General features: G+C 38.9%; 1 protein-coding gene across 4 annotated transcripts in view; it reads left to right on the forward strand.

The window, feature by feature from the left end:
• The window catches only part of PTPRN2 (protein tyrosine phosphatase receptor type N2), a 608,667-nt gene that overhangs the window by 569,661 nt on the left and 11,459 nt on the right, over positions 1 to 27,547 (forward strand). For all 4 annotated transcript variants that reach the window (XM_032442979.2, XM_015852813.3, XM_032442980.2 and 1 more), the window contains exons 18-21: positions 6,069 to 6,188; positions 7,283 to 7,449; positions 13,369 to 13,422; positions 15,465 to 15,529. In XM_032442979.2, coding sequence (XP_032298870.1) covers positions 6,069 to 6,188; positions 7,283 to 7,449; positions 13,369 to 13,422; positions 15,465 to 15,529 — 406 coding nt within the window. The remainder of the gene's footprint in view (positions 1 to 6,068; positions 6,189 to 7,282; positions 7,450 to 13,368; positions 13,423 to 15,464; positions 15,530 to 27,547) is intronic.

Raw genomic sequence — 27,547 nt, forward strand, 5'->3', positions numbered from 1 at the left:
CTAGATAGTTCACCCAGACCCTTATTCCTGGAGATCTGGCAATGACGGTATCACACATGAACAGCTCTGGGTCTGTCACAGATCCAGGACAGAATGCAGGTGTTGACCCTTTCAGGTTAGGATATCCTTCCAGGAAGAAATAAGAACTTTTGCCTACATGTTCTGAATCAAACCCATGCTTTTCATTACTGCATCTTTACTATTTGCTAATACATGAAATATTCTTAAAATTGAGATTTCACACTTCTTTTTAAAGACAAGTAACTACTACTGGCTGGAACAGAGGTTTATGCTCCTGTGGTTGGGGCATACAGCTGCTCCTTTGATTATTTTCTTTTTTTATTGCATGACTATTAATTGTAAGGTGCAAAAAGAGTCCCAAGACCAAAGCCCTGATTTGAGCCCATGGAGTTCACATGCCATTTGCTTTTCATTGCCCCCAGTCTGTATTTCTTAATCTAAAATTACTTTTATAGTAAAAGTCTCTATCCATATTTAAGAGTATATTGTCAGATGGTTCAAAATTTGACAGTCATTTTCCTCACAGATCATACCAGCACGTTCAGAACATAATCTTTGAATTGTCTGTTGGTTGTTTCCCATGCAAAAAGGATTAGTCATCAGGATCTCCAAGGGAAAATCCCTATGGACAGAAGTCCATGTGTCTGTAACTTAATGAGTCTCCTCATCAAAGATGGATGCAAAATCCATCTTTCAGGCCCGTGGGTTGAGTAAGCACAGCTACAGCAGACCCTCTCCTGATCTAATTGCTGGTTTACATACCCCCAGTTCAGCATGCATTTTGAGTGCTGAAATTAATTTAGAGACTAAATTATTTTTTGGTATTTTGTTCTGTGCAGAATGTGGTGCTTTCAAGCTGTTTTGGCTCCAAAGTTTTATTTTCCTTGCCTGGGAAGGGACTTTCTGCATGTCTAATCAGTTTTCACCTTCAGAAAGAAGAGCAGATGAAAAGACACAGAGTAATTCAATGTGTAAAATATGCATGTTTTAATTTAATAAAAGAAAAACAGCAAGGGAGAGAGAGGCACAGAACAGTAGCCCCTAGAGCTCTAGTAACTTATCAAGCAACGTGAAATAAAATACAGCATTAGGAATTCCATAAGCGTTCAGTACAGGAGTGTGTGCTTACCACGCTCACTTCTAATTATGGCTCAGGTCAGAGGAGGTACCTAGAAGTGGTCCTTGTATAAATTCTGTCCCTTTAATTTTTATATTCCATATCTCAAATGCTGAAGTGAAGAGTTAATTTCTGGCAGTCTTGGTGGGACTGTCCCTCTTTAGAGTGGTTTTGTCAGCACTGCAATAATAAAGGAAGGACTGAAATATTTAAATAATTTATTCATAAGGCTTGAGTTATCAGTCTCCCATGAAGAAGAGTAGTTCATGTTTCTTGGGTGCAGCAGAAGTTACTGCAACACATGCAGCCATCTTGAGTTTGCCCTCCTCAATGGTTTCCAAAGAAGTGTTGCACAGATGTAGTGCATGTGATGTATGGAGCAGTTTGAATTCACTTCATGTTTTAAAATGCCTTTGAAACTGCAATTTTTAATTAAACGTAGATGATTACTGATAGCTAGTTGTTAAAACTACAGATCTACTGAGCTGTTTGGCACACCTATGGATTTGTAAATGGACACACTGACTTTGTCAGATTTGACCCTTCTTCATATCCAAAGGATGCCACTGACAACCAAAACGTTTTGCAAAAAGTTTGATTTTGAGTGGCACAAAACCAAAATTCCAAGTGCCCCCAAATATTTTTGCAGTTAAAAGCCCCCTCCCTTTTCTCTCAAATCCATTTAAAAAAACGGGCCTTGGTTTTAAAATATTCCATAAAATATTGTTTTACAGCTCCTTCTATTCAACACATTTCCTATTTCTAGTGGAGAACCTGAAAGAAATCACAGTGGAGATGTGCATTGGGTGTATATTCTAATCATGTAAGGTTTAGTACCTTACTTTGTTGTTGTTTTAGGAATTGTTTTTATCCATATTAATTTCTGATCATCATTAAAAATTATTTGGCTTTTGTTTGCTTGCTTATCCAAACAGCTGCAGTTTCCAACTATTTGGGGAGTTAAGAGTCTGATTCTGAAGATCTCTTTCAAAATGCTGCTGTTGTGGTTAAAATGTAATTTTTAATTAACAGACTGGATTTAGTTGATCATCCCAGTTATTTTCTACTTTTAAATAAACACATTGTAGAGCCTTTTTCACTAGTTCTAGTCAAAAGAACGGTGTCTGAATGCAAGCATGTATCTTGTCATTTCCCCATCACTAAAATAAAGAAGAGAATGGCTAAAAAGAGGATTTGGGTTGGATCTCTCACTGTAAATTGAAGCTTCAAAGTGATTAAGTTTCTAAATATATATATATATATATATAAGGAATTCATAATTCATATTAGCCATCTAATTTACAAGCCAGTAAAGAACACGGTTTTAAAATATACTTACTAGCTTCCAAAAGACGGTGTTTTATTAGATTTATGGTTGCTGTAGCAGTGATTCTCCTATTTGTGGCTTCTTTAAAAAAGCAGTTCTGTCCTCCTTTGCAAGTAATTTACACTAAAGTTAATTCCTCCCAATGCAGAAGTCCTTCTTGTGGGACTGGCACACTCAATAGCCACAGTGTGGGTTCTCTACACATGGTAGGTTTCATCAACAGGGAATCCCGCAGATGTCAAACGCACTCACTGCTCATCTTTGGGCTGCAGGATTCAGCCTTTATTTTGCAATAAATGGAAAGGGATGCCATTTTTCTTGTCTGAGAAATGCTTTGAGAATGATATGTACAGCAGAAGCTCGTTAGAGATACTTAACATAGCATGTAGGTCGAAGGTAGACACGTCACACAAAATTAATCAGTCTTTCCTTTTCAGTGAAGTGTTTGTGTTAAAACTCTGTGGTGAGCTCCTCTATGTAACTCAGACTTTATCTTTTCTGTTTGGAAATCTCTATTCATTTCTTCTCCTCCAAATATTACTGTAAATTACAAACATGAAACTACCTGTGCAAAGTGATCTAGCATTTGGTTTTATATGGTTCTTTGCCTAACAGTAATTAACACTTAGAGTCTAAGACTTAATTTTGTGAGGCTCCGCACAGATACCTAAAAAGAAAAGCTCCTGCTCTGAGAACCCTACATTCACTCTATTCTTATATTGCATGCAGTGGCTTCCTGTATGCTATGCAATAATACAAAGTTCAGAACTATGTAAATTATTGTGAATTTGCAGTGGAACATCCTTCCTTCTCTAGATCCAGTTGAAATGTTCATTTGGTAGCCAAAGGCGCTTCCTAGAGCTTGTGGAGCACTGTATAGCCTAAGGCTATGCTACCTGCCTGTCATTGCAGAGGCAGTCACTGGGGCCACTTTCTAGCACATGGCCATATCCACACTCTCTAAAGCACAGCTGAGTGCTGGGTGGTGGGAGCTGTTCCTGAATCCTCTACCGACTTACAGATGGGACAATGGACTGTATGAAACTCTGTGAACAGCTTTTTACTCATCCCTCTTCTGCTTCATTTGGAAAGCAATCTGGGTAACAGCCAAATGTTCTAATATTTAAGTTATTAAGGAGAAAAAAAAAGAGCCGTTGTGCTCAAGTCGCAGCCTGTGAGTCTTGCTGAATATCCCATCTCAATGGTTTGCAAAGGAGATGAACTGACAATTGCTTGAAGCAGGCATGTTGCCAATAGATTGCGTTACCTTCTTGATTTAGTAGATTTGACTTTGACATTTTCTCTCTATGACTGAAAAGAAATATTATACTCCAGAGTAACTTTCAAATTGTTTGTTTAAATTAACTTTCATTTGGATTTATGCTTAATGAAATCTTCGGAGATGCAGACAGCCCCTGTCTAATGAAATGCTGTGTCTTTGAACCAATGAACGGGGCTGCCAAACTGTAAGGATTCCTCTCTAAACGAGTGGGCTTTTATAATGTTACACTTGGGTGGCACAAGCAGAGTGCTCGATGATTAGTTTATGGTCTAGATCATTGTATTTTTATTACACTCATAAAAACTGTGTTTCTCCTCATTTTCGTAATGGCTTCAATGAGCTTCTATACCTTCTAGAGGCACATTAAATTGTTATGTGATGAAAGTACTGATTTAGTGGGTCTAGTTTTAAAGTAAGATACATGTTTTGAATTCTGATAGTAATCTGATTGCTGACTCAAAAAAAAAAGGTGAAACTACAACAGAATGAATGAAATCTGTATTGTTTTCCTTACATGCAGAGAAAGTTGCCAGCTGTGTCCCAAAAGGAACGCAGAGACAAGATATAAATGCTGAATCCACATCAGTCTATAAAATAAGTTATCTATCAGTTTAAAGTATTTTGCTCTTCTTGCAGTGCTGTCAATTTTTAGCAGGAGGGTGGGTGGATGGATTATGGATATTTTGTTTTTTTAAAATCTCTTCACGGGGGAGAAAAAGAGAATTAAGATTATTTTTATTCCTTGTATTCAACTGCAGTCTTTTTTTCCTTTGCTTCTGTCCAAAATTACAAATAAGTCCATTCTGTGCAAAGCCTACATCAATTTCTCTAAATAATTCTAAGCTGTTTTTAAAAGTTGTTTCTATTATGTTACAAAATGGGGGAAAGAAAAATAAGCAAGAAAAAATGTTATTTGTTTCTATATATTCAAGCTGTTCTTAAAAGAGAAGAAAACATCATTATCCATGAATGGGAAACCTTTTTATTTGATATGTAATTAAAAAAAAATAATCCTTGAATTGAATGTATCATCTCATCCTTGCTCAGTTTAGACAAAGGCCTTTTTTGTTTACAAAATTTACATGTCAATACAGTCGCTTATAAATATTTCTGTGAAATAAACATAACCCTTCACAAAAAGAGCCGTTTACTCTTCATTCAGTAATTTCATATGCGAGCAAAAAGACAATGAAAGTTGTATGCAAATATAACATCAATGTACAGCGTAATAATAACAGTTTTTAGTGATTATGCTGCTTGGTATTAATTCATAGGAGCCTTTTTGTTCAGCCATGGGCTGTGTTTGGAACAGAGATGCGCCAGACCAGAGCATCTCATCTTGTTCTGCTGTTGGTGTGAGGCAGCCGCAAATCCTTCGGCTGAGATTCCTGTGCTCTGCTCTGTGGCCAGTCTGAATTATTGAGAGCTCATGCTGATGGGGAAGATACAGCTCCCCTTCGTTCATGCTGTACCTGTGCTCCAAGGGGGCACAGTCTGCAGCATGGGTCGGACTTCCCTCAGATTGCCAGGATTACAAAAAAAAAGAAGAAGAAATATAAGAAGAGAAGGGTTAGGAAAAGAGAAAGAAAAAGATAGAAAAAAGTAATAAAAGAAGGAAGGAGGGAGCAGAAAGAAACTGAAACATGAAGGAAGGAAGAAGAAAGTATTGCACATTTGCAATGATTCTTTTCTAATTGTGTGAAAGGGTGATTTCTCCATCTGAAGTGTTCCTGGAAGAAGAGGTTTGGTCAGTTTATTTCTTCCCTTTGCCCTTTACTTATTTCCCTGTTACTGTTGAGATGCAACTTTTATGCCACTTTCAGCAATGCGGCAGTTCTGTAGCTTTGACTGTGCGAGAAACTGAAAGGAATCAGGGATGAGAACACACACGGGTTTCAGCAAATGCGACTTCTATAGCAGGTCAAAGCACTGCTAATGGCATATCTGTGCTCCTTGGGTATTCAGTATCAAGCACCAAGGAGCTGAGTGTTTTGCAAGCATTGTTCAGTGCTTCCTTTGTGGATCTAAAAGTTTGGTAGAAAAGCATTTGAACACAGTACCAGGAACAAGGAGAGGTTTTACAGAAGACGTGAATTGAAATCACTGGAAATTCTTTAATATTTCATGGATGCCTGCAAAATATGGTGCCAGTTTATTCAGGGATTTGAAAGCAGCTGCAGAGTAAAAGTGTCTAATGAAAATGAAATAAATTTCCTGTGAATGGAATAAATTTTGATTGTGTGTCTGAGTGCAGTAATTATACATGTCACGCAGTAATTAGGCAGTCACAGTGTGGCTATGGTGTCTTTCTTTGTCTGCAGATGGTCTGGGAGAACGGCTGTGTCGTTATTGTCATGCTGACACCCCTCACGGAAAGCGGAGTCAAGCAGTGCTACCACTACTGGCCTGACGAAGGGTCAAACCTCTACCACATCTACGAGGTACTGAAACAAAGCACTGGGTGTAAGCAGGGCGAGAAGAGCATGGCTTCATTTCATACAGGGCAAAATGCTGTCTCACCTGGTCTGTCCTGTACATCTTAAATAGCCTCAGTGTGTCTTCCAAGTAGTCATAGATTGGCCAAAAATTTGGGTGGTTTTAATTGCCTTGAGGCTTGCACCTCATAACGTCATGAACTGAGTCTTACAGGGAAACAAGGGCAGTGATTTCATCTTTAACACAGTCTTGTAAGTGGTTGATATACAGAAGTGTATTTTTATATTTTATAGGACTAATAGTAATTTTAGAACTGGTGGATTGTGCCTTAGGAAAGCCATATGTATATGTTTGTAGAAAAGCTTCCATATAGCTTTCGTAATTAATGCTGTCTATTTTTACCATTTGCCTCAGTCACAACACTAAATACACGTTTTTATTTTCTGCTATACATTGCTAGCCCAAAATACTGTGTCATCAGTTTTGTTGAAGTGTAGCCTTGACAATGGCTGTCATGTTTTTCCAGCTGTCTCACTGAGCAGAGAGAGAAAATAACACCATAATGCCAAATACAACTAGGAAAATATCAAGAACTATTGCTATTTAAACTAACAAGTGAAAAAGCTTCCTTTCTGAAAAGACCAACTCTGAAAATAAGTTCCGTTTTTATGCCTATTTTTCTACATAGCTGAAAATCTGACTTCTGATTTCTCACATGGATTCCACTGTGAGATTTCTAAGACCACTCTGTGTGGGCTGAGCAATGGATGGTGGGCATTTCTGTGTGCACAGCATCTGGAAGTCTGGTGTGTTTTTAGGCAGTGCCTTTTGCATTTGTACAATGTCAGGTTTCAATTTCATCTTTTTTCCTTTGGCATTAAAACTATCAGTGATTTTTTTAATGTTTAAAATGAGACAGCAGAGGCAGCTAACCCCTTCCTGACACCACGGATTGCTAGAAAAAGTTATTTTCACAGCAATGCTCAAGTTGATAATAAAATTTCCTTCAGTTCCTTCATCCAAGACATCTTACACCTGCAATTCTGAAGTTGGGCTTGCAACTAGAATTCCTGATCTCCATTTGTTCTCTGGGGTGCAGGTAAACCTTGTCTCCGAGCACATCTGGTGTGAGGATTTCCTGGTGAGGAGCTTCTACCTGAAGAACCTGCAGACAAATGAGACCCGCACGGTGACTCAGTTCCATTTCCTCAGCTGGAATGATCAGAGAGTTCCTGCTTCCACAAGGTCACTGCTGGATTTCCGCAGGTAAAGCACAAAGTATGGAAGTTTATTTAAGGCAATTCAAATCTGAGGAACTAAACTTAAACTATCTGTAATTCTAATAATTCTCTTTTGGAAGGGCATCCTCATCCTGTGATGTTGCAATGATAAACTAACCTAAAAATCTGCAGTAGACTGATTTTTGCTATTGCCTCACAAATAGATGCACTCAGTTCCCATTTAGAGATTGCTACCTTCTTCCCTTTGTACAGCTCTTCAGTGCTTCTGTACTTCTTTGTTTTCCAAGTATTTAGACGTCTGGAAATTCCAGGCCTTCTGTGTGGCTTTCCTATGATCCTTATTGCAGGCATCTCACAAATAGAGTGCATTGTATGAGCACACTTAAAGAGAAAATCACGCTGGAGTCACTTGGCAATAATGGCATTGCCATGGTAGTGTTTGCTTGTGAAGCCTCTAGACTTTATTTGGTTGAAGAAAAGGGGAAATTAGAGAAAGCAGATGAAAATGTTGACAAAGCATGCCCTCTAGGATTTTAAAGAAAGTCAGTGTGGCTTTAAAATACAAACAGACAAAGGCAAGAACTGTGAAAACTTGTCACCTTCCTTCATGTCTGCTGGGTCTGTCTAAATTTTAATTCAAAAATTAAAGCCGTGCATGATAAATATTGGAGAGAAATAATCTTCACTTGATTGCAAACCATGCCCAGCACACCATGCGTAGGCGTTAGCGTGTACCCACTAATCCACTGCAGTGCGCTCATGACTAATGAAAAGAATCTCCAGGAGGTTTCAAGAGTTGGTTCTCAATCCATGAGCAGCCCCTGGGATCTCCCATTTTCTTCTCTGCACTACAGTATTATCCACAACCCCCCAAAGTGATTATACAGGGCTCAGGGCCCATAAGGTCCAATCTTGTTTCTATCAGTTAGTCGTAGAGCTCTGATGCAGAGATATGCATCTGTGGTGATACGCTGGCTTATGTCCAAGCAGGACCTGGTTGCACAGTTGTCTGCTGGCATAATTTTACCCTTAATAATTTAGGGCCAAATGCCACCATTTATCCACCAGCAGTCTTGTATTGCAATCATTCTCAAGGCAGAGCCACCTCACTCATTGCATGTCAAGTGACGGAGTGCAGCAGTCACTGAGAGCTGGGGCTAGGTAAGAACATAAGGACATGCTCCAGTCATGGAGCACAGGAAGGAAGCACAGTCTCAGGATGGAGTTGAAACTGTAACTGAATTTTTTCCAAAGTTCCCTCTTCTGAGTTCAAATACAGATTTTAATGTGATTTTTATAAGTTGATTTTCCTTTGCTTGTGGTATTGTAGAAGTTGCCTGCAGTGAAAATACTAAATGGGTTTCGCTAAGCTGTGCAAGGCTGCAGCACTGGTTCAACACAGTGCCTGATTCTGCTTTTTAAAGTTGGTGGGAAATTTGGTATCACTTGATCGGCTTGTACAGCCTGTACATCTAAAGCTTGGAGCCCCTCAACTCTCATTTGAGTCAATAAGACTTGAGGTCCATCTGTGAACTGCAGGGTTAGGTGTCACATCTTGCATCTCCAATCAAGTGCTGCTTGGAGACACTGAGTAGGAGTTTAACAGCCGTGTTGAAGACATGTTGAGCAATAGCTTGAAAAAGCAAAATTGTAACTGGATGAGAGGAGTAGCTGAGCTGCTATCCTTTCCATTTAAAGCAAGTATGGGAATGAACCTGTTAAGATTTAATTGAATTCTGAGTGTTCATTTAATATGTATTCGCAGTCCAGCGTAGGGTACTGTAATCATTTGCTACGTGCAGATTTTGTACAATGAACTCATAATACTGAATGCATAGTAAAATTCCTTCTGAAAAGGAATTTTGGCATGCACAGTGGCTGGTCTATGAATCTCAGTTTTCTTGGTCATCCAATGTTGCTGGTTTTGAAGGACAAAAAAGGGAATGCATTTGGCATTCATTTATACAATACATGTTTGCACCTGAAGCTTCCTATTTAAAGTACAAGCTCTGCTGTATAACAACAGCTGAGTCATAAAGCCCCCAGAATAAATGTCTGACAGCACTGCCATACTCACAGTAAGGTGGTGCTAGGAAGGGGCTGCTCTCATTTCCTTTAATCTATGTTTCTATGTGCATTCAGTGTGTTTGTATATATATATGGATATGTGTGTATATTTATATATTCACATACATATATGAAATTAAGCATATACATAACCAACCCTCTATTTTTTATAATTCATCACCAAGAAAAATTGGATTCCCAAAATTACCTTGCCCAGAGTCTGTGGAAATATGGACCTTACAATCTTTATTCAAGTGAATTTTGCAAGTCTCTTTGAAAAGTGAAAGCTTACATTTCTCTTGCTATGTATCAGTGTTTTAGAATCTAGCAGACACATTAAACCTTGGGGAATAATCTGTCATAACTTTCATAACGCAGGTATAAATTGCCAAAAAGAGATTATTTTACATATCTCAAAAATCTGTACAAAAGACAGTCCCTGAGAGGTGAGGCTACTGCAGAAACTGCTGGTCAGTTCTAAATGCTTCTGGAGTCCTAATTTCATTTTGAACAATAGACCAATCATTATTGCTCTGGACTAGCTTGTTAGTCATGCACTGATATGTGTAATTAAATATTTCTTGAGCCCAGAGGGAGCACATTTACACTATAAAGAGGGACTGCTAAGCTAAAAGATAATTAGCATCACATGTGAGGGCTTTGCTTAAACTATATATCTATTATGCTATCACTTCTTGCTGTGTGCAATGGCATTTACTAACACTGCTCACTTTAAAAATGGACAAATTCTTATTTTGCCAGCTAATTAGCGGTTGCCAGTGTCATTTTTGTGATGTTGCAGCTAGTAATATGAGCCCAGTTGCATAGTCACAAAAGTGATCATTGGAAACTGTGACTCTGCTGCAGGGACAATGTGGGAAACCCCTTTTCTGAGCCTCTAACGACCTCTGACCTTTGCTTGCTGATGGTTTGCATGATGATTTCTTTTTCACTCAATGAGCCAAGGGTTGGTTTGTATTACTAATCATTCTTTCTAAGTTAATTCTTCCTGTATATGTATATATATATATATATAATATATATTTTCTTCAACATTCAAGAACTTTGCTTACTGATGAATTTTCAGCTCAGTCTCATTAGCCAGAACTAGGAATGAAGTGAGATGTTGCCGCAGTTCTAAATATTTTCTTACACTATATACAGATAGAGCTATGCACCAGCTGGATTGAAACCCTTTATTTTAATGTGTTTTCTGAAATGTGTGATAATGAAAATGTTGGAAACCCTTCAATAAAACTGATAAACATAAGGTGTCTTTCCCTAATGTGCGTCTCTGATTGATTTCCTGATAGGTTTAGTTCAATTTGTCATTGAAAGTATATTAGGATTGTGGTAGGTGGCTAGTCACAACATGCAAGTGTCATATTAGCAGTGTCAAGGAACAAAGGAACCACACAAGCAGAAAAAGAAATGGTAAATACCCCTCCAGTTCTTAGCCTTTATGTAATCTACTACATTCAGAAACTACTCCTTACTAGTGCACGTGATGGGGGGAGGATAACCAGCTGCTGTGGGGAATGCAGACTCATTTTATCAGATGATGTTAGAGACATTTCAAAAATAGTTTACTGTGCAATGTGAAAAATAAAAATGAGACTTTTGTGTTGTACGTAGGTTGCTCCAAAATTAATTTCTCCTAATTATTTCCATGGAAGCTGCAACAGATTCAAACAGCACAGTAACACTACTTGATAGAGCAAATTGTCAGCTGCAAAACACTGTTTTTCAACATAGTCACCACCATTTCACCAGTGATGAACAAGAGCGCCTGCATGCCATGCTTGTAAAAATCTGCATGGCCGTCTGGAACATGGCTTGTCTTTCATGTTGCTGTCACTAGTGCTAAAACGCACCACCCACCGCCTCAGTGTGCTGACATTCACTGTTTGATCTCCATAAATGTTCAGCAAGCATCAATGAATGTCAGTGGGTACAGTATTTTCCGCATGGAGGAATTCACTTCTACACCTTTGCTTTATATTGCACTTCCATGTCAGACAGCATTATTTCAGGATGCCCCTCTGCTTCCATCCATTGCACAGCAACAAAATGAAATGGTTTTTTGGTGGGAAGGTTCAGCCTCTACCGCCCCACCACCAGCATCCACCTCTGCTTTCAAAGGCCAACATAATAAAATAGGTGGCATTACTTTTGGAGCAGCCCTTCTATCCTTGTATCCTTGAATAGGGCCATCAAGAATCAAGTGACTCATTCATGCTAAAACCCTACTGCAGCTTAAGTTGTTGAAAGCAGAGAAGTGTTTCGCTTGATAGTGCCTGTGTATGTCTGTGTTCATGGACATACATAGGTCCTATATCATTTCCAAGTTCACGTGCTTCTTGGTGCCTTGCCACTTATTTCAATAGAAAGTTTTCCTATGGCACCAATTAGTTGCATACAAGGAATATAAAAACAAATAGAATGCAAGTATGAATTTACATAAAAGAAGATAAAGGATTGTGAAAAGTCCTGAATTCTAACATTTAAACAGAATTATTACAAGAACTTAATATCACATTTGGTTAGAATCCTAAATGGTAAAAAGCAGAATGTGAAATTCCAGCTTCTTGCATCGTCATCAGAATCTCTGTAGCCTGATTGGATTTAGTTCCAGGTATCCAGACTCCTTGTCAGATTTAGAAGCTTAGGCATCTTCAGGCTGTACTGTAAGCAGTGTTATATGCATGCTTTCACAGCACAGATGATAGTGAATAGATGAAAAGCCAAGAAAGAACTAAATGATTCAGGAGGTTAGCTATGTTTTAAAATTCATAGTAACATCGTAGCAGTTTCCCAGATTCCAGCAACTCACTTCTTCAGTTCAGCAGTTGGGATCTGCTGCAACACTTGCACTAAGCTGGCCACCATCAGGGTGGCTGGGCATCCCTCAAAAGCTGCCCTGTGATGTGGTTTTATAGGAGACCTTCCAGCTCTATTAAGCTCAGGCAGCTCAACAAGGAAAATGAAAGGTTTTGATTTCCTGAGTAAGAGTTTCACTGTTTAATCCTTTATTCGGCTTGCCTTGTTAACATATGTGTGCATATTTGAGGGGCTTTAGATGTGCAACATACTTTATATGCAAAATACGTTCTGGAGCAGAAGAAAAGATTTGGGATTTTGGTGTTTGTAAGACAATTTAAATAGATCTAAGCCAATGTTGCAAACTCTATTCATAGACTAGGTGCCTTTGTTGAATTTACATAGATGTACATTTATTGTTTCCCTTCAGATACATTCTCTCACCACTGAGAATCTTCAGCTAGAAAGCTGGAGAAGGCAGTCATTCGAATATTAAATGTTTCAGACCTTTGCGCTAGACCCAAAGCGGTACATCTTAGGGACTGTTCGACTTATTTTTACAACAAATGGAATACATGTTAGATTTTTGTCAGAAGCTTTTCAGAAGGTTGACTGTTTGCCGTTTTGGAAAGGATTGGTTTTACAAAACAGCAAGCATTATATGCACTATATAAAGTCTACCAGAATCACCATTTTTAAGTTTGATGCCCCTCAGTCTTTCTTTGAGTAAGCTCATGAACTCAAAGTTGGCTTTAAAATTAAAACATCTCATGATGATCTTTTTGGAGCTAACGTCTGAGACACTGGAGAAAGGAGATCATTTCATTTACCTAGACAAGAAGGGATGTTATCTGGGACCTCTGCAACAGCCAAGCAGAAGCAAACTTTAAACAAGATGACGTATGTAACAACTGCTTGTTATATCAGGAGATTATGGATTAGACAGTTTCTTTAAGGGCTGTAATAATTACTTTTTCATATTGCTTGTTTTTGGTATGTGGCTGAAGAAGCAGTGTGTAATATGCTTAATTAATTTTTTGTGTCTGTTTTATTTCAGGAAAGTAAACAAGTGCTACAGGGGTCGCTCTTGTCCAGTAGTTGTTCATTGCAGGCAAGTACAATTTCTAACATAGCCTCGCAGAGATTTCTATGAGCAAGAAGTTAATACAGATGTAAGCAAAACATGCAGATGAAAGCTTTAGATGAATCACTAAACAGATAGTAAGGCAGGCTGAAGGTATTAAATATAAATCATCTGGTTCTTATAGCTAAATAATGCTTAGGGCTTATTTTCACAATAAAATTATTGATACCTGTGATTTCATGGATGTTATGTCTTGAACTAATACTGTATAGCCACCTTTTCAAATACAAATAATTCTTCAATTTCTTCAATCATGTCTTTCAAAAGAACTGTTTTTCCACATGTTCCCTTCTGATTTAGTCATCTTTGTTTTATTCAATCTCAGTAAAGTATTTTTCTTCTTCTCCTTCTTTTAGTGATCATGGTAAGGAGAGGGAAGTGTTAGGGAGTGGAATCAAACCCACAGATTGAGTAAACCTTTCTCTTTGGGCCTGACACTCATAGATGCAAACAAATCCTATTGGGCAGGTCAATGGAAAACTTTGCCATAGGAATGCTAATGTTTGGTTTCAGGGATTCTAAATTAGAAGAAGAACGTTGTACTTATTTATTTCAGATACCCTCATGGACAAGGAAGGCAGAAAAAAGTAGCCTTGCTGAGAGGCAGGTTGTTTGACATGTGGCATTCCACTGTCTGTGGGAGGGAAGAGGGGGAGCATGTGTGCCACTGGTGGCTCAGCAGCTGCTTTTACTAGATGCCAGGAGGCCTTCTGCAGATGAGAGCAGCCTGGAGCAGGCTCCTTTGCATTGCCTTTAGGAAGCCTGAGAAAAGAAATATTTGATGCCAAATGAAGAGCCTTTTAAGTTTCCTACACCTCCTTTCTTATAATGGATGAAAATGTCTACTGTTCATTCAGTAGCTTTTTTATTGGACTCGATCACTGTTTTGTCTCTTGCTATTCAGCTTAACTAATAAGATTGTGTCTTTGTTCCCTTCACAGACATAGGAAAGAAATATATTACCATTACCTCTTTCTAAGCAGTGATCTAGGAAGGACAAGAGAAAAAAAAAAACCTGTCTACACAGACTTAGGAAAAATTAAGTTTCACAGCCTGTCTATAAACAGAACATAATAACAAGCTTCACATTGTTCTATTATTTTTCCTTTCACTTATACTCGTACACAAATTGAGCTATCAATAAAAATAATGGCTTAATTAATAAACCTACATACATTCTAATTGGTCACACATGCACCTCTGAAAACAATTTTTGGAGAAGGAAGGAAAAAAAGCTTTTACTTAAAGTCTTAATTATATTTGCTAACAACGGTTCTAACAGAGCATCATGCTGGCAATTACACATTGCTGTCTGAAAGGGACACAAGCTGCATTCACATTAGGGAGCATTTCCCATCCCAAGGCTTGGTCTCACATCTCTGAGGAATGACTTTGGGTACCAAAAGTTAAAGGCATTTCTCAGGAATTACTTGATAATTTTTCTTCTGGTCATTGCAACTAAGGAAGAGATAAAGCAAAGAATAAAAAGACAGATCTCTTGTAGCTTACACTGAAGAAAGACTGCAGTCCATCATTAATCAAATATTTCAGTTCTTAGACAGGTCTCTGCACGTGTTCTCACTGACCACAGCATTCAAATGTAATCCACAACATTTGAGGACAATTCTAGATAACGCTTAGGTTAGGCTTATTCTGTGGTTCTTGAACTCATATGCAGGTGACCATAAGCATGTTGTATCTACAATTTATTGGCAGAAATGTCATCCTGTTTTAGGGCTACTGACTTCTCCACTTTTGTTTAAAATGTTTTTATTGCGTAAATGCGAGTTGGTTAAAAAACAAAACAAAGCTCCGTTATCAATGCAGGCTAACCTTCCCCAAACAGCCAGTGTTAACTCAGGGTGAGCTTTCTCTCTCCTCAGTACCCTACATTTACCCTCATTCAATCTTCTGCCTCCCGTGTAAGAGTGTAACATAATGGCAGTTACCTTTATGTTGAGATGCACATTGATAGGCTTCATTTTTTCTTTTTCCCTTTCTGTTGGCAGTGATGGTGCAGGAAGAAGTGGAACCTACATTCTAATTGACATGGTTCTCAATAAAATGGCTAAAGGTGAGAATCAAAAGGCTTGTTACTTCCTCTGTACTGAAAGATGTGCTTGTGTTGCTATGGCAACGTGGGGAGCAATATTCACAGAAAACCTGAGAATAAATTAGAGGCAAATTGTATATTTTCCTGAATGTTCTTAAGTTTTTATTTTCATAATGATTTCAAACAACAAACTGAAATGCAAATGCTTTTTGAATGAACAGATGTTCTTGAGCTGTTGAGAACTATTTGAATTTTTAAACTTTTCATTATTGGAAATAGTTATTACAGTTTTTGGAAGAACATACTTTGTGGCTGAACAATTCTTGCTTAGCGGTTATGTGGGTTAGGTCCTGGGATGCCTCATAACTTTTGCTCTCTCTGCTGTCACCTATCCAGCCCTGATGGTCAAGCACAGTTCCTTTTCTTTGTGTAGCTTGCTGTTATCACTGTATTGCCTTGAAGAGCTGTTACCAGAAAAGTTACCCTGTGCACAGATTTGTCTTCTAGGAGGAAAAATGCTACAGTGACCAATGCAAGGGACTGAAAATAAGTTACCTAATTCGCCGTCTGCCACTATCTGTTAAATGCTGGAAAACCTACTTTACTTATGAAGTAGGAAATCATCTGTCCTATCATAAATGTATACTATTCTTTGTTAAAAGCAAAGCCTATAGATCCTCTAGAGATTGGGATACTTATCTTATTGATCACCAAGTGGTTTGCATTTAGTGGGAAGTGCTTGAGGTACCCTGAAATAATCTCTGTCTGGTAGAACTAAACCATGGTTTTAATACTGATATTGTTTTTAAAAGGAGGGAAGATAAAAGTGGGCAAGTAAACATGACATATTAGTCAACTTGATTTATCGTGCCCCTTCCCCATGCCTTTGTCCATGTTTCTGTCACACTGTCATAGAACTGCATTTCAGGAGGAAAAGTAGCCTGTAAGAAAGAAAATAAATTTAAAAAAATTGTCATTTGCCTTTGTTAATTCCTATGCTGAGTTTGTAAGCTGCCTTGATCTGTTATTAAGCATAATGTGTTTGTATTTATAGAAAAAGGATTACTGTAATAACATAAATTAATTTATTTGGAGAAGTGGTATTTAGTCCTTTGACTTCTAATTATTTTACAGTTGTTGTCGAAAACCTTCTAACATAGTCCTACTTTTAGATGTGCTTTAAAAACACACTCCATGCTTTGCAGTCATTTATTGCATCCACATATCACAGTCCTGTGGGACGTATTGATGTGATGCCCCTTCAGAAAGAAGACTACCATTTTTTTCCTCTCTGTATTCTGACTGTTAATGTTCCTGGTCACACATGGACATAAAGGGGCACGTTTTGTGCCTTTGAGCATAATGTGGAACTCAGTCCTGATGTTAAAAGAGGTTGTGTGCTTGTTTTCTTCTTAGCCATGCCCTGAAGATTTTCCAGTGGGATGAGATCAGTTTTTCATGCTCACTGGAAAATAGGTTTTCCCTCTGTGAGGAAATATGGAGATATTCACAGTGTTTGTTCCATTCCACATGACAGCCTAGTCTTTGAAAGCAGGAGCAATGGTATGAAGTAAAATTAATATACACCTTTCTTAGGTATTTGTTCAGCTCACTTCAGTCATCAGAAACATGAAGCTGTGATGAAAACTAGATTTAAAACATATGCAATTTACTTGCATAAGAAAGTAAATGAGAAGTATTTTCTAGCTCCGGGCTTTCAGCCACTTAAGGGAGGGTTGACTTTGTTGTAAAAGCACTGAAGAATGCCATTTATTGACTCCATTGTACCATGTAATGTCAAATTCCATTTTAAGTGCGGGCTTAGTGTTTCACAATACGAGACAAGTCATGTGAAACTGGCCAGAGAAAGGCGTCATAGGGCTTTTTGGAGATCGGTCACCCCCATTTTGTTCTTGACCTGCTCCCCTCTGCCGATGGGGGTGTGCAGCACGAAATCCCCTGACCTGGTGCTTTGGCTGGGGTTTAAATGAAAGATCAAAGGGCAGAGCGAGCATCTCAGCCCTGCTGAGGTGGGCCTTTCCCAGGCTGTCACACTGTGCGGCCACCAAAGGTTTTGTTCGGGAGGGAACCGCGGCCCAGCCTGTGCGGCCAGAGCTCTCTTTGTCTGGCCTGAGAAGCTGGAGGCCCAGGTTGAGGATCCAATGTTCATCAAATGATCAAAGGCCTTGAAGCCCTGGACATGAAATCTTTCTTTCCATTTCCTTTTCTTAGAGAATGAATTGCACGAGTGGCAAAGAATGCCGTTTCCAAAGCTTTTATGTAGAGTGCGAGGGCTAACTTCAGAGTCCTTCAGTGCTAAACATAAAAATGTAAGTGCACTTTCAATCTGGGCCCAGCTGCAGGGCCAGCATCTAGTAACATTTCTTTCAAAAAGGCTTTTAAGGATTAAGGCCTTCAGTCTTTCAAAAAAAAAAAAAAAAAAAAGGACTTTTAAGAATAAACTTAGAATAATTTGAGTTTCTTGTTCCACTGTCTGGTTTATTAGAAAGTAGACAATAATGCATTTTTAAATCAAAGTAAATAGGGGAGTACTTAGTTTCGGCAGTGGGAAAGTAGAAAGCAATCAAAAAATGCCTTGGCTCTTTAGTGGGGTTTTTAATGGGGTAGATGGAGAAAGGGAGCTCCTTTTTCATCTAATGATTTACTTCCCCACATTCTCTTAGACAGTTAACTGTAAATGCCTTTGTTATTAACAGTTTTTCCCCTACTGCTCATTGAATTAGTGCTAATACTTAGTCTATTAAGCATGTTATAAATTGATATCTCCTCCTATCTTGCCTGTTGCTGTGACTTATGTTATTTTACACGCTGAAAACCACCAGCAAGAGCCCTGCTCCTAAAGCAGGGAGAAAGAAACTGAGGATTTTGTGCTCAACATCTGCCACACCAGGCTGGCAGCTGCAGCTCCATTGAGAAAGCAAGAGTGAAATTAAACATGAAAATTAAAATAATAATAATAATAATAATAATAATAATAATAATAATAATAATAAAAAGTAAGGCACCTTATTTTCATGCACAGGAGAAGTGGAAGGGGTGGCAATGTCCCCTCCGAGGCCTTGCAGCCCCCAGGCCAGGGCCGGGTCTCAGCTGCCTGCCAGCCCACAGGCCTCCCCCAGCAGCACGGCAGCACGAAGGATTTCCTGTTGGGTCAAGGTTTTAATGAATTTCGCTATTCTGTCTGCAGTAAATATAATGGCTGCATCTGTGCATTCACTCCAAGGAGCCACATTAAATAATCTTATTAGGAACTGGAACAGCGAGAGAACAACGATGTCTATTCAGCACTGTCATTGCTGTGTCGTGTCAGTGGAAAGTTTTAAATGCAAGGATGTACTTCTGCTTAGTTGTTCCAGCAATCCAGTGCTTCTGTATATCATATACCGTATTACCATAATTATTTTTATGAGCAGAGAAGTTACAAGGCCCTAGTCCTATCCCCATCAAAGTAATAACAAAAACTCTGTGGTGTGGAGCCTGGCCTTAAAGTAGCATGCTGTCTTTACATTAATATGAAAATTGTTATAAGAGTTAATTCTGATTTCCCTGACGGGTTAGGGCAAATTGTAGTTTTGAGTGAGAAGTTTGTAAGTGATGTATTTCAGCTCCTTGGGTGCTTTCATGATTCAAATAAGTGCAGAAAATGATAATCGGTTGTTTTTGTAGATAACAGTACTTGCTGGATTTTTGACAGGCTGTTTTTCTGAGGATGATTTCTGCTAAGAATTTTAATGTTCTTTATGTATTTACAGGTTTTATCTTTTGTTGCTAAAGAGGATGAACTGTTTTAGGTGAATCTACTTGGTATTCCTTCCTCACCCTAAACTCACAGTAACTCTGAGCTGATGAGTATGGGTTGTTGTTGTTTTATCTACAGCAAATTTGGGAATTTTCTAATTTCTTGTCCTTCCTGCAGTCATATTTTATTAGCTAGAAGTCTGATGTATTACAAGTCATTTTTACTAAGTGTTTCTGGCATGTAGAAGAAAAGAATAACATTATGGATCTTCCTGCTTTCATTTTTCTGAACTGGGACGCTTGGATAGTGTTGATAAAAGTTTGATTTTTAGATATTAATCCAGCTGGCAGCTGTTTAGGGTTTGCTGACCATCCATTTTCTTCTGTTTGAACTAGCTGGAACAAGATGAGTCAAAGGGAAAGTGAATATGAATTTTCAACTCCTTTTAAAGTATTGATTTCAGAATTCTAAAACCCAGCAAAAAGATTTGATGTAATGAAGGCAAACCCACGTTTCTTCTCTCCCATTCAAAAGCGTGGACTGTAATTGATGAGCACATGCACTCTGGCCTGAGCTGACTGCAAAGGTTATCTCCCGAAGTCCTTTCCTTGCCCCCATCACACTATTGTCTGAGGGTCTTGTGAGTCAGCTCCTGAGCAGGTGCAGTTTCTACAATGACATTTTAAGACAAAACAGAAGATTCCTAGAGCCACCTTCTGACTCATCCCAATCAAATGATTTTGGTTAGTCGGAATGCTTGTTGAAGTTTTGCTTATCTAATGTGTGAATTTAGAGATCATAGTGAAGTCGTGGAGTTGATTCCTCTTTGAAGGGATTTTATGAAAGAAAATTATTGCCCATATTCATGTTGAAGTGGATTCAGTTTTCTTATTTTTCAGTCCTTATGCAAATTCAGAGGATACTCTAGTCTTCAGTTGTACAGATTCAAGTCCAGAGCACTCTATTTCTGACACGTTCTTGGTGAATGAGAGGGTATTTCTTCAGCCCAGAATCCACTTTCTCACATGAAAAAAAAACTTCAAATACCACAGGTGGAACGCTGGTTGAGGGAATATATAGTATGTTGCTTTCTGAAAAAACAGTATTTAATGTTAAGAGAGAAAGGAGTGGGATTAGAAATAACTGGAATTATTGAGGAGAAAAAAAAAATCATAGCAGGAAAAAAGATTAGAAGTTTAGAATGCAATTATTTTCATGTCGTATATCTGAATCTGTTGCATCACTGTTTTTTGACGTTTGTGTGAAATAGATGATTATCACTAGGAAAAAATACAGGCTGCCAAAGCCAAAAAAAATTAGCTTTTTCTTTGTGTGATATTGAGCTATTCACAGACTGCTTCAGTTCTTAGCAGCAGTTTTAACCGTGGAAATCTGAAACGTAACTATTTCAATTTCTAAAGGAAGTTCGTAGTGTCCTTGTAAACATATCGTATGTTATAAGGTCTGTTTTTCAAATGAGCTGCATTTATGTATTGTAACTTTTATGTAATGAGTTACCCTGGAAACACAATTAGGCAAATAGTGCTCATTCTTGCAGCCTTTCCCAGCAGATAATTAATCACAATGAGAGCTGGGCCCCCAGCTACATGCAGAAGTGTATAGAGAATGTATAGGGTGTTTTTTTATGGTCCAGCCTGTGATGCTTAGGAAACTCTCACTATTTAGGCAAAAAAAATAACTGTTTAGAACAGTTGTTTTTGTTTTCTTTTGCAAACTATATTTTAATGCATAAAGTTTTGAAATTTTGACATATTCTTGACACCACGCTCATCAATTAGTGAAAAAAAAATAATATGAAGATCCATTACAAACCTAGCATGTTCTACAGATTCTTACTAAAATGAATGAGTGACCATTTAGAAGGTGTAGTTGGTTGTTTCCCTGTGTGTGCTGTTTTTTTTACATGATTTCCTACACAAATATGGAGACTTAAAAGCAAAAAGAAAAAAATATATAATAAAAAGGAAATTATTGATGTAATTTCTTTGTTTTCTTTTCAATAGTTTAGTGGTCAGGGATTACTCTGAAATATATATATTTTGTACTTTCTTTTTGTTCTTGGGATTTTGATGGAAAAGAACTGGGAGTAGGAAATGGTGGTAGAAAGCAAACCTAATTATTCAGGGTTTGGGGAAAAGGAATTGTGAAGAAAGACTGATCAGACATGGGCTATTCCCTGGGAAAGGGAGCACGAAGGGGGGTCCCCATAGAGCGTCAGAAGACCCTGAAAGGAATGTATTGATGTCTGTAAGCAGCTTGAGATAGTGACTAATTTGAAAACAAGAGGTCATTGACTGAAACTAAGGAGGAGACAAGCAGATAAGGAATTTGGGCGGCATTTTTTTTGCACAATGGGTAGGTTAGAGTATGGAAAAGTGGAAAAGCTGGTCATAGACTGGTACAGTGCTGTTGGTTCAAGAAGCAGCTGGGCAAATGTTTGGAAAGGGACGTTTACATCCAGAGTGAATAACTAGTTTTTTGTAGTTAATCTCATGCAGAAGTCCATAGACAATTTGAAGAGAAGTATTTAATTGAATGGTGGTGGTCTGGCTTTAAAGGGTACAGTATATATTAGTGAACTTCTACGGCCTTACCGGTTTAGTCACTTTTAAGGATAAACTCATGAAGGAGGAATCCATAATAGTTGAATCTTTTATTCAACTCAATCCATGTACTGTCTTGTGAAAGCATTACCACCTACGTGCAATATAAAATCGAAGTAATCTAAAACATAGCTCTTCCAATTTAATAGATTCAAGTGGGCGAGCTGCTTCTGAGTCCTGGGTAAAGTAAATTCACATTTTCCAAAGGGGACTCCAAGACTTCATAGGGCAAACTGAGGCACATCTTCAGAAATAAGATTTTTTTGGTAAGCATCTTAACTTTGCTCACATTTCTTTTATCACATGGAGATGAACTGCTTTTCGGTTCGTTATCTGGCATTTTATAGAAGAGGTGTAGAAAGAAAGAAGCAGATTGTGTAGAACTCCATAGGAGCTGACTATAAGCAGGCAGTAGCAGCGCATCCACAATCCTTGTTGAGTCATCATTACCCTTTGTGTACATGTGTGAGCATGCATGTGTAAGTTAAATGTAAGTGCATGCCCTAGTGTTTTCTGGAGTCATCATGGGTGACAATGGGATGTATTACCCCGTATGGAGTATAGATTTTGAACTTCAATTTCTCACATATAGTAATTTAGGCATATTACTTCTGGGGAAAATTGTGTGTAACAAAGAAGCTATGTATGTTGAGAACTATGCTGTAATACTGTCTTATGTATGGTGGAAGTGGGGAAGGCCTGGGCCTCACATTAGCTCCCATTTGAGCCTGATCTGCATGTTTTTTCTTCATTGGCAAAGGATATTACCTTAAAAACCGGTGTGTCAGTAGCGAGTTTCTATTGCTGTCAATGAGTGAAAGCACAGCAGAATTGTTTTCCTATAGCAGTTCCTAGCTGTTCCTTCTTTAGTATCACCTTTGAGTTGCATTGCACTAGAGCCACATCAGTTGCTTTTATAGGCCCAGGTAACATGCAAGCTCAGTTTTCAAATATAAAATATGTGAACAGTATCACATTATGTATGTATATGCCGTGTTTGTGTGTGTGTGTATAATACTGACACAATATTTTTCATCTCTTTACCTTCATTAAAGTAACTGAAGTCCTTTGCCTTTTCGATTAAGGTTTCAAAAGCAGGGTGTAAGGGAAGGAGAAGGTAGCAGCCACAAGACACACAAGTCAAACACCATTAGATTTAACAGATTTCAGTGTTTGTGAGCCTGAAACCACAGTGCAAAAACTCATCTCTTTTCAACTCAGGATTGTTACAGATAACTGTAGCAGTATAAAGCATCTAGCATTAAGCATCTCACCTAACCTAGTTGTTTATGTCTCTTTAGTTACCAGTCGAGAATGATTAGCACCTCTGGAGAGTAATTCTCAGGTGAATGAATTGCCCACTAGGGTCTTCCCTCACTCCCCTGGCTGTTTGGAGAGGAGATGGCAAACTCCTGCTCGAACTTCAAGGATGGCTGGAGTAGATAAGATGAGGCTGAGCCTCTGAGACTCAGCTAGTTAGTAAATACTACCGGTGTGCCATTAAAACTAATGGTCAGTGAAGAAGTGGCATTACACTCCCCCTAGTTATGACCCTCTCTTCTTTAATCAGATTGAATTTGCCCCTCATATGGTGTGATTAAATGTTTCACAGCAACATTAAGCACTCAATGGTGCAGACCCTGGCTGGAGCAGCTATGCAAGCCATCCTTTAGTGGCTGTCAGTGGGAAGCTGAAGGCATCTAGGGCTTTGGGGGCAATGCAGATCTGTGGTGTATCCGCGCTATGTCCAGCTGGCATGGACACTAGAAACAGCATAGCTGTGAGAGTGTAATAGTCCATGAGTGCTGATTTACATTGCAAACTCCCCAGAGAGCCCACTCCTATTTCTTACTGTACCCTGTACCATGCTGGCATTAGGTTTCTGACAGACCTGTTTCTGGGCACTGTCTGCCCTTCTTCAGGAGATGTCTGTCCTTGCGTCTCCACAGTTCCCTGTCTGCCTCATGGCTGAGACAAAGCTGAGCTCTGAAAAGATTTGGAAAATGTTGTGCTCAACCCAAGAGAGCCCATTTGTGAGAATACTCACGTGGGGTGAGAGGAAAGGCAGTGTGAAGCGGCTGTGCACGGGGTTGGTTGAAGCATCTCATGTTGGTGTGAGTCATGCAGTCATCACCCAAACATGAAAAACGCTTGTATTCTTCCAAAATGCAGTCCTGCTGTGATGAGACAACTGATTGTCTGTGCCGACACTGTGTTTTTGCCCTTATTTTTTTTCTCACTTGTATTCTTACTAGTTCATAACGTTAGGTGTGAGTCTTCCGACTGAGCGACTCTGAGGCTAAGAGCTGCCAATCAGCAGCCTCTTGCAAATATTAATTGGGTCTTTTTCAGCTTCTAGCAACATCAGTGGAAAGAACGGCATTGGGGACCCTTCCTTCAAGATTTTAACAAGCCCGTTTTTAATCTGACCTAACAAGTCTCTTTGCCCTTTAAGGCCTAATTCAAAACCTATAGAACATAATACATATAAAAAGATGCATTAAGAAGGTAATATCTGACTATTGAATATTTACTGCTGCAAAAATTGAGGTGTCTGACAAGTTGGTTCTGTGTTCCCCTTAGTGCTTATTTTTCTGTGGGATAAATTCTTACTCCCCCTCCGATCATCTTCAGCTCCTTAAGGAGAAATGGTAACAGTGCTAATAATCCCATATTTACAACTCTCACCGTGACTCCTGCAACATATATTCAGCTTTGGGATCACTTTGTGATCACGAAGAGCAGAAGCAGGGCTGAGAAAGGCTTAAAGGGTGTTGAATTAAAACAAAAAAACACAGAGTATTTATCTAGGTCCTCACCTTCTTACTATCCAAACATCTTGTAAACAGATTTGCCTTCATAATAACTTGCAAGGTAGGAAGAAAGATGGTTCACTTTAGAAATGTTGGTGTGAAACATAGGGTGAATTTAATGACTTAACTGAAGTGGTGCAGGAAGGTGGAATCTGAGGCTGGAAGGGAAGTCAAATGTGTCTAAACATAGCACCCTAATGACCAGGCTGTCCTTTAGGACTTGCAGTAACGAATTTATAGCTGTTCTGCAGAGTTATAATCCTATCTGTTGGAGGATATGTGCCTGTAGATCTGAAAGTTTTTTCCCAGCTAGAAAAATCCTTTTTAATGTAATATTTATGAGTGATATGTATTTGTGAAACATGCACAAAGAAAACTCTTCAGCTTTGGTAATTTAAAAAGAAACCCCCCACAAATAATTACTTTGATGAAGTATTTAAGGATCATTTTATTTATATAAATATACAGAAGATTCAGAGAATCCTGAATCTAAAAAATTCCTTTTAATACTGTGCTTTAATATAAAATTCTCTCAGTCTCACAGAATCTGCACTGCCCTTTTCATTAGGAATGAATAAAATAATAGGACTTTTGCCTTTGCTTTCAGTTCAAGCTTATTACACAAAAACAAAAGCTCAAAGCTTGCTTTAATTAAGACAAAATTTTCAACCAATGTAACAAATGCTGATTGTTGTTAGAACTGAAGAAATGCCAGCATGTTTTCAGGTGTGCAATCTCTGCATTTTGTTGAACCTGAAAACCACTTTTCCGTGATAGGCATCGTCATTTCTTCCCAGCTTATGTATAAAAACACATTTATCCTCTTTGCAGACTTCGCCCCATTCCCACACCATCACTGTGGTTGCAGTGCTGCAGCAGAGTGGAAGGGAGCATCCTTTACCAAGTGTTTCTCATGCATCTTGTGCCTTTCAGGATAGGTCCTCTGCCAGGTTTAGAGGGAGGAGGAAGGGGGGGGGGAGGGGGGGGAAGATTACATTTTTACAATAATAAAACTAGCATTAGAAAATTTGCAATCATTTTAAATATTTTGAGCTGCTGCTGGTCGTGTCATAGAGCCTAATGCAGCAGCACTGGCTAGCTCATTATTTATTGCATGAGGAACTAGGGATTCCACTTTTACCCGTGCTCTCATGACACACTGGATCCTCCATTTATATGGCTATTTGAGGGCAAACACTTTAACCCCTTGAGGCCTGCTAATCAGAAGCACCAGCTGTTAAGTGCTAGCATGCTTCCTGCACTGCTGTCTGTGCAGAGAGAAAAGGCTGGAAAGGATATGACCCTAAACTTCAGCAACTGCTTTTCTCCTCAGCGGCAAAGTATAATTCAGCTCGCATCTTCTCTTGTGTTCTCTCAGTGTATCCAGTTGTTTCTGATGCGGACTGTTGTGCACTTACTATGCATACTTAAAGCCTTTAGAAGGATGGTGGTTAATTACTGAAGTTTAAAATCTGCATTGTGCTGGTGTGGAAATGCATTAGGAGGTATTTGCTCAGCTAGCTCACTGAGCTGCAAAGGGATTGCGTGGTTGTTTTCTTGCATCACTGCTGGTACAGCATTAGTTCAGTCTCGCTCTGAGTTACATTCTCCCATTCATTAAAAGCAAGTAATGAAACCCTGTGTGAAAAAGGAACCTATCACAAACAGAACCCAATGTATTCCCTACTGGGTGGAATACAGCCAGAAGTGAAAAGGCAGTTCTTCATTCTTTAAATGCTCCCTCTTTCATCTCCCCTTTTAATTTCAGATACCAGTAGTATTGTTAAACAAATAAATATTGGAGGGGAGAAAAGATAGAAAATCTTCCCTTTTTGGCACATTTCTGTGTCTAGCAATTAATATTCAAACTTGTTTGGTTTAGGCATATTAAGGGACTGGATGGAGAACGTGCTCGATGTGGGAGAGGTCTGTTCAAGTGGAGAGAAAAAAGTCATGCTGGCTTTATCCATTGCCACTAATTTCATCCTTTTTCTCATGAATTTTCTTTTCCAGGTTATTTTTCTTCCAAAACAGGTGCCCATCTTTGCAGCATGAAGTTTTGCCTCTCCAGGCACTTAGGTAGCTCTTTTCACCATAGTACCAGAGTCATTCAGAAGTGTGAGAAAGGGATAGAAAATGAATCTGTGCCTGTGCTTTGCCTTTGCCTCTCCATCCCTGGTCTCTCTAAGACAGACACGTGCCTTGGGCAAAATCATACTCTGCTCACTTTACTTTTCTATGACTTCCGCTTGAGACCATCAGAAGTACTTGTGGGTGCTGTGCTGATCCCAACCCATGGGTTCAGGGCTACTGATCAGTAAAAACTGTTGATCCAGGGACTTCTGTTGACAAAACCTTCCAAAGCTTGCCTCCCATTAAGCATCTCAGCCCACCAGGACTATTCTTATGTTCCAGTGCAAGCATATGCTTTAGTGTTTTGCTAAATCAGGGTTTTATGGTCAGGCATTGTTCATACTATTAGGCCTGTCATTCTGTTAATGATGATAAAAAAGCAAGCATCAGTTCACCAATGCCTGCAATCTGCGTCACAGAGATTGAAGGAATTAACCCTTTCAAACATAGGCTCAGAAGCCCATCTGGCTATTAAGGAGTGTTATTAGCTCTTGTCAGAAACCTTTACCCAGCACCTAATATGTTACTGTGTTGTCCTGAGGCAAGGGTAGCTTCAAATGAAGAGCATCCCTCTCTGTGGAGGGCGCACACGCATCTGCCGCCACAGCCCATGGGATACATGGGCTCACCAACTCAGTGGGGCTCATCCTTGCAGGGATGTTAACCAGGTTAACTGTGGTTAACCTCATCCATGCATGTCAGCATGTTA

The sequence above is a fragment of the Coturnix japonica genome, chromosome 2 (genome assembly GCF_054131305.1).
Source record: "Coturnix japonica strain WE chromosome 2, WE-NBRP24, whole genome shotgun sequence".
Taxonomy (NCBI): domain Eukaryota; kingdom Metazoa; phylum Chordata; class Aves; order Galliformes; family Phasianidae; genus Coturnix; species Coturnix japonica.